The sequence below is a fragment of the Leopardus geoffroyi genome, chromosome B4 (genome assembly GCF_018350155.1).
Source record: "Leopardus geoffroyi isolate Oge1 chromosome B4, O.geoffroyi_Oge1_pat1.0, whole genome shotgun sequence".
Classification (NCBI taxonomy): domain Eukaryota; kingdom Metazoa; phylum Chordata; class Mammalia; order Carnivora; family Felidae; genus Leopardus; species Leopardus geoffroyi.
Window position 1 is genome coordinate 37,613,338 of NC_059341.1, and position 14,485 is coordinate 37,627,822.

The 14,485-nt window shown below is 46.2% G+C and overlaps 1 protein-coding gene across 5 annotated transcripts in view; it reads right to left on the reverse strand.

Moving 5' to 3' along the window:
- DDX11 (DEAD/H-box helicase 11) overlaps positions 1-14,481 on the reverse strand; it is a 40,310-nt gene extending 25,829 nt beyond the window's left edge. For 4 of the 5 annotated variants that reach the window (XR_006708977.1, XR_006708978.1, XM_045464286.1 and 1 more), the window contains exons 1-6: positions 14,368-14,481; positions 10,104-10,293; positions 9,698-9,845; positions 2,819-3,067; positions 2,034-2,120; positions 1,563-1,720 (exon numbers count right to left, since the gene is read on the reverse strand). Coding sequence is in view for 3 of the 5 variants with exons in the window: in XM_045464286.1 (XP_045320242.1) it covers positions 1,563-1,720; positions 2,034-2,120; positions 2,819-3,067; positions 9,698-9,841 (638 nt within the window). In the remaining 2 variants the exon portion in view is untranslated. The remainder of the gene's footprint in view (positions 1-1,562; positions 1,721-2,033; positions 2,121-2,818; positions 3,068-9,697; positions 9,846-10,103; positions 10,294-14,367) is intronic. The other variant, XM_045464285.1, reaches the window with a different exon arrangement.
- Positions 14,482-14,485: the final 4 nt, after the last annotated feature.

A 14,485-nucleotide genomic window follows, 5' to 3' on the forward strand; every position in this document is an offset into this window, starting at 1 on the left:
CTAGGGGCTGAAGAGGGACATGAAAGTAGTCAAAAAGTAAAGGTACCATTATAAGATAATACGTTCTAGGGTCACAGCATGATGACTGTCATTAACTTCACTGTATTGTACACCTGACAGCTGCTAGGAGAGCACATCTTTAAAGAAATGTTAAGTATGTGAGACGATGGATTTGTTAACTACTCTTATCATAGTGATTGTTTTGCAATGCATACATGTATCAGATATCAGATCATCATGGTATGTATCTTAAACTTACACAATGTTATAACCCAATTATATCTCAATAAAGCTGAGGGGGAAAAGAAAGAAAAGTCAGGGCAGCTGGGACGCTGAGCACCCGATGGTGAAGTTAGAAGGTGCACTGCAGACAGACTGAAGATTTTCTCCATCACAAAAGAGTCAACCGAAGGTTTCAGGCCTTGGAGTTACACTCTACACAGACATGGTGACCACAGTGTCAATGAGAATGTAGAACACTGGAGTCACCTTTAGAGGAGCAGAAAACAATGCTTCCAAGTTGGGAGCCTAAGAGGGATGACCTCTAGGGGTACTTGTGACTTGGGGGAAAGAACTGATATCAAAATGACTTTAATGCCCTAATGCCCAAATACAATCCTGTTACTCCCTTGTTTGAAACCCTACAGCTCCACTGCACTGAGAACACCTAAACCCTCAGTGGACCCATGAGGCCCAAACACACAGCTGCCTCTTCTTCCCCTCTCTCCCTCATTCGCTCTTGCTCAGCCCCTGGGCCTTCTCTGTGCCCCTTGAACTTACCAAACCTGTTCCCGTTTCCAGACCAGGGTACCTTCAGGCTACTGACTAGACCTCTCTTCTCCCAGGTCTCCCCATGGCTCTTTCTCATGCTTTGTCACCCCCTTGGAGGGCTCTCCTGGCTTCACCTGGAGGTGCGACCCCACACGCTACCCCTTTCACCAGTTTTATTCTCCTCCTGGGCAAATGTGCTCATTTCACAGTTCTGGTGTACATTCCCCACCCCCCTGCCATCAACTACATGCAAGCTCCGGAGGGCAGGGGTCATGTCTGTCGTCTGTGGCATCTGGAGCCACGCCACACCTAGAGCAGACCCTCGAAGGTCATTTGTGCAACTAAAGCATGAATGAAAAAGGAGGCTCCCACTAGGGCAGTGTGGCCTCAGAACATCCTCGCTGTCACCTTCAGTGTTTCTACTCCACCCAGCAGCTTAGGACTCACACATCAGAAACTCAGAAGCCAGAAGGCGAAAAGAACAAGTTGGGGCTAAGGATACGTTGATGATTTATATCATAAACCTCACAAGGTGTAGTCTAGGAGCTAAGAGCACATGATCAAGAGTGGCCTGGGTGCTGGGTGCAGGTCCCTGCTCCTCCCCTTCCTAGCCCTGTAGCCTAAGGCACAGCCCCCATTTATGAGGAACTTAAGGGATGGCATTCCATCCCTTCAGATGTCTCATGAGGGACACAGCAGGCTGCCTCTCTCTAGGCAAAGGAGCTGCCTCCCTGGGAGCCCCCATGCAGACCAGCGCAGGGGAGGTGGGTAAAGGAGAAGCACCATCTTACCCACGAGCTGCTCCCTTCTCCTCATCGCTCTCGTACTCGGCGAGGACAAGCTCCTCGTCCCCACATACCAGCTGCTCTAGGGGCTCGGTCCCTGTTCCTTCTGCTAGCATCTCCCTGCTGAGGTGGAGGAGACGCTCCATTTCTTCTTCTTCCCGTCTCTGTGTAAGAGCATCACAAGTGGGACAGAGGAATCTCAGTACGGGTGCCCCTGCCCCCTTGACGGAGTCAGCCTCGAAGTGGCTACCACCAAGGACAACACACATGCCATTTCCACAGGCCTCGCTGTCCTACTGGTATCTACACCCCAGGCATCAATACCTCAGCTCAAGCTGCCAGCTTCCGGGTGATGAGGGGGGGTCAGGGCAAGAATACTGAGGTCCTGACCACTCATCCAAAGGAGAAACTCCGTGAGGCCCCACGCAGTGGGACCGTGCCCGTACACCATCCCTGCCACTCTGAGAGGACACTCACCATGCGCTTGGCTGCATACTTGAGCTGTGCATTGTGACGGATCTGCTGCAGGCGCTCTTCTCGCTTCTTCCGCCTGACCTGCTCCTCCTACAGGGTAAAGGAGCCACACGGGAAACTCCCGCAGGAGGCCCAAACCAGGCCCTCCTTAAAGAGTTGGGGCTCGGCCTCGTGCCCCTTCACACAGGGCAGTTCTCCCTTCCATGGGCAACTCTCAAGGGTGCAGCAGCATCCCTGACTCTCACTGGGTCCCAGCCCTATTGCTCACTGCAGGTCTACACACTCCCTCCCGAAGCCACAGACTCTCAATCAAATTCATTCCCTTAATGGAGTTTGCAGCCACTGAACCATGTTGCCAATGGCAACAGGGAGGTTCTTTTTCCAGGTGGGTAATGAATGGAACTGCCAATCCCTGGTCTAGAGAAGGCCCACTGACATCAGCTTTAAAAAGACAGAAAGCGGGATGCCTGGGTGGCTCAGTCAGTTGAGTGTCCAACTCCTGGTTTCAGCTCAGATCATGATCTCATGGTTCAAGAGTTCAAGCCTCGTGTCGGGCTCCGTGTTGACAGCGCAGAGCCTGCTTGGGATTCTCTCCTCCTCCTTCGCTCTCTGCCCCTCCCCCACTCTCCCTCTCTCAAAAATAAACAAACTTTAAAAAGACAGCAAGGGCACAGTACCACTGGCTCAAGAAGGCACTGCAAAGGAGAAGGACACACTCATCAACCCCAAATTACCACCCAAACACTGTTTCCTGGATCATTCTCACCTCCCATCACCCTAGGGCTCACCTTCAGCCGGTCCACCAGGTCCCTTTCTTCTTTCTTCTGCACAAACTGAGTCACCCAGTCAGGCTCTCCGGCAGGCCTTAGGGTGTCTGGGGTCTCTTTGCAGGAGGATGAAAGAAATGGGGGCTGATCCTTCCCATCACTTAAGGGGACAGTTCCAGTTTCAAGGAGACGTGCTTCTTCTTGATGTTTCTTCTGTTCAAAGTCACGGAGCCAGGAAAGGGCCCCACAAATCAGACTTAAAGATTTTCCCTACAGGAAGAAAAAGGTCTTCAGGAAAAGAGAACAAAAATTAAAGCTTTCCAGATGATGTTTCCCATTTTAATAAAGCCTTCAGGGAAGGTCTACCTTTAATTACTAGAAGGTAGTTTAAGACCGAGCTGGGAAAGGGCAGGAAGGGAATTAGCAAAAGGATAGCCAAGGAAAATATGAAAAAGGAAGAAATGAAAATGAAATTCATGGTTTAATTATACAGCTCACTGTTCCTAAAATAATTTAATGTGGCTTATCAGGTTACATATAAATACCGCAAGTTAACAAAATTAGAAGGTGAAGAATTTGGAGCACCTGAGTGGCTCAGTAGGTTAAGCATCAGACTTCAGCATGGGTCATGATCTCACGGTTCGTGAGTTCAAGCCCCACATGAAGCTCTGTGCTGACAGCTTGGAGCCTGCTTGGGATTCTCCCTTTCTCTCTGCCCCTCCCCCACTTGTACTCTCGCTCTGTCTCTCTCTCTCAAAAATAAACATTAAAAAATAAAAAAAAATAAAAAAAAAAAGGTGAAGAATTAGATAAATAGCCCCCAAAAAGAATTTAGGCCAAATAATATATAGCTTGAAATCCTATATCCTCACTAAGGGGGAGCCACCTTGGGCTCTCCACTTTAATACAGCCCCATGAGTCCTGGTCTTCAAAACACTTTAAAAGCAAACGAATTGCTCTGGAGAATACAATTCTTTACTTAAAGACCAGAATTTTCCCTGTGGGTTGAATTGGGACCCTCCGCCCAAACTCTTGTGTTAAGTCCTAACCCTGAGTATCTCAGAATGTGACCTTATTTGGAAATAGGGTCACTCCAGATGTATTTAGTTAAGATCAGGGCCCTGATCCAGTAAGACTGGTGTCCTTACAGAAAGGGGAAATTGGGACACCAAGGCATGCCCAGAGGGAAAGCGATGTGATAAAACACAGGGGGGCAGGCCAGAACAGTCTCTTCTTTCTCACCCTCAGAGAGACCCACCCCTGCCCACACTGTGATTCTGCATTTCTGGCCTCCAGAACTGTGAAGAGGAAGTTTCTATTACTGAAACCCCCAGCCTGTGAAACTCTGTTACGGCAGGGGGAGCACTAACACAGTCCTTCTGGGAGGCCGCTGACATGGGTTTCTTAAGGCTGCTTCTTCTGGTGTCCAAAGGGCAGTTCAGTTCAGGCGAGTCTCTACAGGAACCTACACGTTCCAGGCAGGCAATCAGCTCTCCGAGCCTGCTTAAACTAGGGGGTCCCAGAGTACCCAGAGGGGTTCTGAACCTAATTTGGGCTTAAACGAACTATAGGTAAAATGCACAGGTGTTCAGAGCTGGGGAAAGAGCAGAGCACAGTGGCTAAGGCTCCAGAGTCTAGGCTGCTGGCCAAACACTAGCTCCTCCACTCACCAGCTGTGACCTGAGGCTAACTTTTCTAGGCTTCTTTGCTCCACACATACAAACATGGGAAGTTGGGGGAAAAAAAAAAGGTGGGGAGGAGGATAGTAATAGTACCTTCCTCAGAGAACTGCTGCAAGCATTAAGTTCCTACCCATAAAGGTTAATACCTACAGGGGCACCTGGGTGGCTCAGTGGCTTAAGCATCCGACTCCAGCTCAGGTCATGATCTCACAGGTTAAGCCCCACATTGGGCTCTGTGCTGACACCTCAGAGCCTGAAGCCTGCTTCAGATTCTGTGTCTCCCTCTTTGTGCCCCTCCCCTGATTGCGCTCTGTCTCTCCCTCTCTCTCAAAGATAAATAACATGAAACATAACATCTCAAAGATAAATAAACATGAAAAAAAATTTTTTTGAAACAAAAAGGTTAATACCTACACTAGGATTAGAACAATACATGGTACATAAGTAAGCAGCTGGAGTTTTTTTTTTTTTTTGCTATTATTAAGTAATAATAATACAATTATTACTGTCCTAGATTAAGAACCTATTTCATCAATTCTTGAAAGGCCCTATGATAGAATGGCACTTCTAACATATCTATGGAAAAGCCCCATATATACCATTTCTCTCAGCTTTTGAGAAATACTGAGTGGCAGAGACTTCCAGACAGCACTCCCCAGCAGAACCTGGAGAGCAGCCATTCTGTACTGCCAGTAAAATGGGGAGCTACTGCCTTTAGCCATCACCTGGCTAGCAGCAGGTGAGACATCCCCCTGTAACAACGGCCCAGGGGCAGACACCTGGTTAGAGAGCCAGCACTCTCCACTTCAAAGTGAGCTGAGGAAGTTCCTAAGGGGAAGGTCAAAGTTATTCTCCAGAAACAATTGTGAATACACTCTAACACAAAGAGAAAGGAGAATTAAGGTCCTGCAATGCTATACCTTCTAATAAGACAGCAAAAGTATTAATCGGAAAATGTTAAAAGGATGTATGATCAAATGCTTGCCTCAGTTATGAAATAAATCTAATAAAGTACCCACAATATACCTAGCTTTGAACAATGTTATTTCCTGGGGTACCATCCAAGATATGACAGTCATAAAATACATGCCAAGATAAGTAAATTCATTCATTCTAAACACCCACATTGTAGCAAGTGCTGGGCTTGATGCTGGGAAGCAGCTCCCTAAAAATCCCCACAGGCACAAACTTAACGCAGGACCTGCAGGGCATCACAGTTCTCTGCAAAGCAGAGTTTTAGAGTGTCCAAAATTGCAATGTTACACAAGGCACAGGGGGCACAAGGTCAGAAGGTCAGCACAACGTGGTGGAGTCATGAAAGGCTAAAAAGGTGACATGTCCAAGTTTAGTAGGCATCATGAGGACCCAAGTGGGGAGGTGGCCACCCAGGGCAGAGGCCCAGCAGGTGAGGCCTGGCATGTAACAACATGGCGACAGGAGAAAGAGCTTACCAGAGGTGAGATGCAGACAGGGTCAGAATGTGATGGTAGCTGAAGACACAACAAAGATATGAGGCCCTGGAATCAGAAACATCAACAACAAAGGGCTGAGAAGAGGAAGAGGATGTACGGAATGAGCAGAGGGCTGAGATGGGGACCTGAAGCCTTCAGATTAAACAGGGCAGAATAAATACATGCTCTTCTGTGTTCTTTTCTGAAACACACTAAATTTACACCAAAGGAAGAAGAGGCTTAAACCCCACAGAAAGAAAGTGGAAGAAGGGAGGGTAACAAGCTTTAGGAGAGATGAAAAGCAGAGAACTGGACGTGACAGAGTAAAGGACTGTGAGCCTAAGTGCCTGCAGAGATCTTCTCTGCAAAAGACAGGATGTGCACCCTCTGGAGGAGCTAAGCCAGGAGGGCCCCAGAGATAGCAGGTCAAGTGAAGGGTGGAGAAGGGAGATGAAATCAAACCAGGACACTAAGCAAAAAACCATGCACCTGAAGCCATTTCCCCAGGACACCCTCGAGAATACTAACCATCAGCCTAGGACTAGAAGGCAAGAGTTTAGAGGAGCCTTCTCTGGAAAAACTGGATGGCTCAAGAGAAATCACACAGACACAGATCACTGGAGGCCCCAACAGAGAGGCCAGTTCAGTGGTCCACAGCCAGCTTGCACCACAGGCCTGGCCATCAGCCCTGTGGTAGCTTTTTCTTGACACCAATAGAAGACAGCCAAAGATCACCAGACAGTTGAGGAAAGCCTCTCAACAAAACACAGAACCAAAACTGGGGGAGGGAGGAGGCTGCATGACAAGATGATACAGGGGGGGACAAAAATTCAAAATACTGCTATAATTGATATCCTCACAAAGATATTATTTCCATGAAACAAAAACAGGATGCTATTTTTAAAAATCAAAGAATAAGAAAAGTTCTTGAATATTAAGGCTAGGATAATAAAAATAAACTGAATAGAAAGACTGGACAGCAAAGTCAAAGAAATCTTAAGTAGAATTTAAAGCAAAAAGAAAACAAAACAAAACCCAACCAGGATGCCCAAAGAGATGGGCAATTAGAAGAAAACATAATTACAGAATTAACCAGCAAGTCCAAAACTCAAAGAATGGGAGTACCAGGAAGATTATCAGATGTGAGAAAATGTCTCAGAATGGAAAGATAGAAGCCTCCAGGTGGAAAGAGCCCACCAAGTGGCCAACACAAGGAACTGAACACACACATCTGACACATCAACATGAGATTTCAGAATACAAAAGATAGAGGAGATCCTGAAAACTTTGGAGGATGAGGTGGGTCAGGTCACCACCAAGAACTGGGGTGCAGGTTGCACGGGACTTCTTAGTAGTCACGATGGAAAGTAGAGAGGAAAGGGAGTAGTTGTGAGGGAAAAGTGTTCTGCAGCTAGAATTATATACCCAACCAAACTATCAGTATCAATCCAGAGAAAGGCAGATTAATACCCTTTCAGCAAGTCTCAAAATCTTACCTCCCATACAACCCTTCAGGAATGTTCTCTACCAAAACAAAGAAGATAACGAATCCAGGAAACAAGAGACTCAAACACAGAAAAAACTTAAGAATATGCACAACAACATGGATGAATCCCCAAAATATTATGCTGGCTGAGCATAAGAAGCTGGTCACAAAAGAGTACTTATGATATGATGCCATTTTCAAGAAATTTTAGGAAGTTAAAACCCATCTACAGAGATGGTAAATGATCACTGACTACCTGAGGCTGGGGCAGGGTGTGAGGGGAGGAACAGCAGCCATGGGTACAACAAACTTTCTGGGCTGGTGGAAATGTTTGGCATTTTCATTGTGGCAGTGGTTATATGGGGTTTCCATCTGTCAACACTCACTGAACTTGTGGATTTACAAGGGGTGTATTTTATTGTATGTCAATTATACTTCATAATGTTGCTTTTTTTTTTTTATTTTTTAAGGAGAGATGGGAAATCTTAGTACAATAGCTGTGAAGCAGATCGTAAGAACAAATGGGAGAATTTCAAGAAGGAAGTCTGCAGGGTAAAATGGAATTGGTAATTACTATAGACTGAATTATATTGCCCCCAAATTCATGTCGAAGCCCTAATCCCCCATGTGACTGTATTGGAGAAAAGGCCTTCAAGGAGGTCCTAAGGACAGAGCCCTGATCCTATAGAACTGGTCTACTTATAAAAGGGGAGAGACACCAAAGATCTCTCTACCACGTGAGGACACAACAAGAAGGAGGCCCTCACAAGCCAGGAAGAGTCTCCACCAGAAGCCAGAGGCTGCCCAAACCTTGATCTTGCACTTCCCAGCCTCCTGAACTGTGAAAAATAAGTTTCTGTCATCTGAACCACCCAATCTGTGGTATTTTGTTATGGCAGCTGAGGAGCCAGACTAAGCACTAATTTTATGTATGGAATATCCTACAGAGGCCACTGGATGGTGTGAGAGAAAGTGGTGTAGGCATATTAGCTAGACATACTTTAAAAGGCATACTGGAAAAATAAAAATTATTCAAGACGAAAACCCATAATCAGAGCATACCGGCTTAGGAGAGGCTAACACTTTCCATCTAACTACAACGGGGGGATGGGGTGAGGGAAGGAAAAGAAATGGTAAGAAAGCTGCATCTTAGCTCTCACAAGAGGAAGGTACAATGATTAAAATCCATAAATCAAGAAATAGCACGAAGCTTACAATTTCAAATGTGCTATACAAGTATATTTCTTAGTAAACAGTTAAAAGAATTATAAGTACCTGCCCAAAGAACCAAGTTTAATACATCTAACTTTTTAAATGACATGCATTATTTTTGATTCATGTTTTGGGATCACTTTACACAAAGAAGAGGGATATGTTCACCACCACCAACTGTTGCAGAATGGTCAAATAAGGACTCGAAACACCCACATCTAGTTACCAGGAAGCCTCTGCTGATACTAAGAAACACCTCAGTGGACTGGTAGTGGACTGCTGCACTGGGTTAAGAATCTCCTGTAGGTCGAACATGCCGAGCTCCACCGGATGACAGAGACATGGAGGACGGCCTCCAGGAGGTCGCGGCCTCACTGGGGGACCTTCACATCAACGCAGGCATCTCGCCATCACACGGTACTTTCTGAGCGGGAGGCAAGAGGCTGGGACTGCTTGCCATAGCCCTAATCCTCCTCAAGGCCACCCTCTGATAAATCCCTCTCTCATTCCAGTCCCAGAAGGAAAAACTCAGGGCCCTTTGATGGGAACCCTCAGCACTTAGTAACCTCGTTCCTAAAGACTAAACCGATAGGTTTAATCTGTGAAAAAGCCAAACTAATTTGTTTCTCAACATCAAAGCAGTTGTGTACCCAGAACAATCTGGAAAGTTTTAGTGCTACAGGTCTTGGTTTCTACTGGCATTCAAATTCTTTAGCCTAATTGTTCTCAGATTCTGGGGCTGTGTTTATTTATTTTTTTTTTTAAGTAGGCTTCACGCCCAGCACCGAGCCCAACACGGCTCAGCCAAACCCATGACCCTGAGACCAAGACCTGAGCTAAAATCAAGAGTCAGAGGCTCAACTGACTGAGCCACCCAGGTGCCCTTCTGTTTAACATTTTAATACAGGAAGTGACTATTACTCAGAAAGATAAACTGAGAGAACTACTTTGCCTGACGTCAAACCATGAAAATCTCTGCCTAGACTAACAAGCATGCTAGGTGGCCTCTGCAGTGTCGGAATCAGGGGTCTCTCAGGACACTTCTTAGCCCCTGATGATGCATACTTACAGTGCCAGTTGGACTCTCAAATATTCCAATCTTGCCAGCGTCCAACACCCGATAGAGCTCAGCCATGAAGTCTTTCTGGATGGAATAGGGTGTGAAGGGAAAAGGGAAATGGATGCCACCATCTTCCTGGGTTTTATTAGCCATGGTCCTAGGGGGAAAAAATAAACCTGGAAGTACTGGCTTGAAATCTAGAACAGTTCCTAAGAGCAGTCTCAATACTAGTTATGGAATTTCTCCTTAGGTTATACACTGTTTTGCAAGCAGAGACCACGTTCTCTCCATTCCAGGTATCGTCACGAAGCCATACCCAAATCATGTAATCCACTTGGTGACATTTATCTGTGTAATGGTTACACAGAAAGCAGCCTATTAAAGCCCCTGAACAGAAACTGCCCTGCCATTTTACCTGGGATTATTTCGCTTTTTAGACACCCTTCTAACGCCTCCAGGAAAAGTGCACAGACTTCCTCTCAGAGACCTGTGCCCCTGATGTCAAGGATGTCGCTCCTGGCTACCTCTGCAGGACAGTTCTCTCACATCTCCACAGTGCAGCCTTTGCCTGGCACAGCTGCCTCACTGAAGCCTGCTGGGAAGATCTGGAAGATCATGACGCACAGGCAGAGAATTACTGGTACGTTCTTTCCGAGGCACAGGTTCACGTATACATACATATTTCACAGGTATCTTTAATGTGCTTCTTAGTTCGTCCTAGCCTCCACTTCCAGTATAAACCAGAGCCTCCTCCTAAAACTTCTCCAGCTTTAAGAAATAAAGAGTTTTCTGTCTGGTTGCAGGCTGGGAGAAGCTCTCTTCACAGGGACTAAGACCTGGTTGCCAGAGCTTCCAATACTGAGACCACAGCATTTCTTGTTCCTTGCCAGGCCAAGGTCTAAGAACTCTGCGGCTCCTTTTTCCCTCCTCTTCTGAACCAAATTTCTCTGAGATAGCTTCTCCATACCCTTTCTTCCTTCATTACCATTTGGAGGACTGACTCTTCCATCCTGGTTCCCACTCTCTTTTTGGAAGTCACTGCTCCAAACTATTGGACAGGCCCATCTCTTCTAAATACAAATAATTATCAATCTGAAATCCACTTGCTATGTAACTGGCCTCAATAAGACTAATGACAGTGTCCATACATTTATGAAAAAAGGGTAGTTGCCATGATGTTCTTCCAGTTTAGGGACACCTAAAAGGACTACAGAGGTGAAAGAACTACAAGAAGGGTGACTTTGTGGGCACCTGAGTGGCTCAGTCAGTTAAGCGTCCGACTCAGTTTCAGCTCAGGTCATGATCTCACGATTTGTGAGATAGAACCCCACACGGGGCTCTGCACTGATGGTGTGGAGCCTGCTTGGGATTCTCTGTCTCCTCTCTCTCCCTGCCCCTCCCCTACTTATGCATGCTCTCTCTCTCAAAATAAGTAAATAAACTTAAAAAAAGGGGGTGACTTTTAAAAACTAGGACAAGTCAACACTGAGAGGGAGGCATGTAATCAAAAAACCATTCAGATCAGAATAAAAGAGGAAGGTATCTAACAAATATTGATCAGTTCACAGGCCTTTTTACTACTATTATCTCAGTTAACCTGTACCACACTCTAAGGATACAGTCGCTGGATACTAATGCTTACAGAAATTAGTTTTCAAAGGCACGGCTAATAAGAGGAAAACCAGGGATCCAAACCAAGATCCATATGGCTCTTTTAGTAAGATTCGTCTGGCAAAAGATAACTAGCATAAGTAAAAGGGAGATCTACTGAAAATATACATATTGAGAAATTAAAAATTGAGACAACGTGCCAAAACCTAGAACCTAAGGCACTAGCAGAGTGTGATTTCTTGCAGACCACAACTACAAAGTAGTCTGGATTCTAAGAGGGCTCCAAGAACTTCACCAGCAAGTAAACACCCATGGATTGTCCTTCTCCCACTCAGTCACATGCCACATGGAGCCACTCATTGACCTCCTCTGCTTACTCATAGCTTCTGCTTACCCAAAACCTCAGCTTGCACAGGGCCTCTTCGTACCCTCTACTTTTCAGCTCCAACTCTCAATGCCAAGGGAAAAATCTTTCCATGTTTCTTAGTTCTAAATTCCAAGAGAAAAATCTAGTCAGCACTGCCTCTCCATTTAAAATAGATCACTCAGGGGCACCTGGGTGGCGCAGTCGGTTAAGCGTCCGACTTCAGCCAGGTCACGATCTCGCGGTCCGTGAGTTCGAGCCCCGTGTCAGGCTCTGGGCTGATGGCTCAGACCTGGAGCCTGTTTCCGATTCTGTGTCTCCCTCTCTCTCTGCCCCTCCCCCGTTCATGCTCTGTCTCTCTCTGTCCCAAAAATAAATAAACGTTGAAAATAAATAAATAAATAAATAAAATAGATCACTCACTGGTCAGCCTATAGACTGATGAGTTACCCTGCCTGATATAATCAGCTTGGGCCTCGTGCTTACTGTCCACCACTCCCTTCCACCCCTGCGTGGGAAACAATGGACATTTAGGACTCCCCTTACCTCCTTAAAAATGACTCCCTCCCTATTTGGCCACCCCATGTGGGTCAAATAACACTCCCATCCAAACACACACCACCCTACTTTAAGTGACTCTTTTGTCTTATTACCCTGTATTTAATTTCTTCACAGCTCTTAGCACTAGCTGAACTTATTTTATTTACAATCCTCCCCTACCAGAATATACACAGCATAAAAGGAGGAAACTTGTCTGTCTTGTTCTTCCCTGCCCCTAGCACCAGATTAGGTACTTTGGCGCCTATTAGGTATTCAAATAAATCTTGATGAAATGAATGAATAGCCAGCTTGACATGGTGGCTGTAGGTAGAGGTTTCTGTTCTTCAGAGGTGTGGGTAGAATAGTCCCCATGACTAAAATATCTAGTCCAAGGGCCCATTAATAATTTCAAACTGTTCTCACATAACCTCACAGCAACCCTGTGTGATATTTTTATTAGCTCTATTTTATAGATGAAAACGCTGAGACTCAGAAAGATTGAGACTTGCCCAGTCACTCAGCAAGTGCTTGAACTCAAGATGTGAACCCCCATCTGCCAGATCTCCAAGCCCTTGGGCTTTATATTTCCTCCCTCTTCCTCCCACCAGGGCAAGCAGACTGAAAAGAAAGACTTGGTTACTAAACTTCAGAATGACAACATGAAACAATACAGAAGAAAAGCAATTATTATTTCACTTCCCTGTGGGTGGTAATTATGGATCTCATTATTCCCAAAGCAGCACAAGCCAAATCACAAGTTAAAGAAGGGTTTGCATAAATCCTTGAATAATGGATTCACTAAGCGCTATTAAGTCATTTGGTGTAACTCTTTCTGACCTCTTCAGGTTGGTTTTGTGGAGGACAACCACGACCCCACACATGAGTTCTCCCTAGAAATCCCCACCAGTGCCAAGGCACATGCCATACACTTATAAAGGACATAAGATACATGAAAGCCCTCAGGGGCATATTAATTCTGAGAGTTCATTTTCTCTGGTACCCAATTATCACTCATTATTTACCTGTGTATAAACTATTGCTATAGACTAAATTGTGTCCCCCCAAATTTATGTATTAAAGGCCTAACCCCCCATATAGACTGTATTTGAAGATAGGGCTTTTGGGGAAAACTGAGGTTAAACAAAATCTAAGAGTGGGGTCCTAATCCTTACTAGGAATGGTGGCCTTATAAGAAGAGGAAAGAGGGAGGAGCTCTCTTTCCACACCATATGAGGATAAGGAAGGAGGCCATCTGCAAGTCAGGAATAGAGCTGTCACCAAGAACCAAATATGCCAGCACCTTAGAATTCCCAGACTCTGCCACAGTGAGAAAATAAATTTCGGTTGTTTAAGCTCCCCAGCCTAAAGTATTTTATTACAGCAACCTGACACAAGTACGTTCCAGGTACTATTGTGCTGTTAGGCTCCGAAAATACTTGAACTTCACACACATGGGAGACAACACAGCCCCAAAAGAAAAGCTTTCCTGCACCTGCTGCTAATCTAAAGCCATAGCATGTTGCACAACGGCAATGCTCCAAGGCCTGGAGAGACAGCCTGGGCTGCAACCCCCACAGTGACACCTTGCTGGGGCCTTCTCTCTCTCTACTTGTATTTATTTCCACTTTCATGACACTTCCTCCAACAAGCTGGTCAATTCCATTCATCTCAGTCCTCTTGACTGGACTCTACTCCACCTTGATTCCTTGACGGGCAGTGGACCAGAGCCATTAACAGTATGGGAACTGGGCTCGGGTGGCCAGGTCTGGGATCGCAGCTTATGTGAATATTCCTAAGCCTCAGTATTCTCAGGTAACAGCACTTATTCACATGTGGTTGTAGCGACCACTGCATAAGGCAATTTATGAAAAGCGCTTAGCACAGCCGGGCTAATCTGAAGCCCCCAGACGCGTGCTTGCTGGTCTCACTCCAAAAGCGCTTGGGGCGTCAACTACAGGTCCCACCCTCCTTGGTAGGCCCTTACCCCTCCCATTGGTTTCTAGCCTGCCAATCATGCACTGGCCCCGCCCCCCCCCGGTTCCAGAACGCTTTCCCGCTCCGGACTCGCCCTGCCCCTTTGCACTACAGCCCGCCGTGTTTGCGTTTCCACCAGCGCCTGCCCTCTCTCCTCTCGCTTCGCCTTCTCACACAGCACCACGCTCACCGTCTTCGCCCGAGGGACTGCTTCGCGAAGTCCAGGCCAGGTAGGAGTTGAGGAGTCTGAGCATAACGCTACGGAATTTGAAATCGCGGCGCCTCTCCCTCAACGTCGGCCTCTGGGA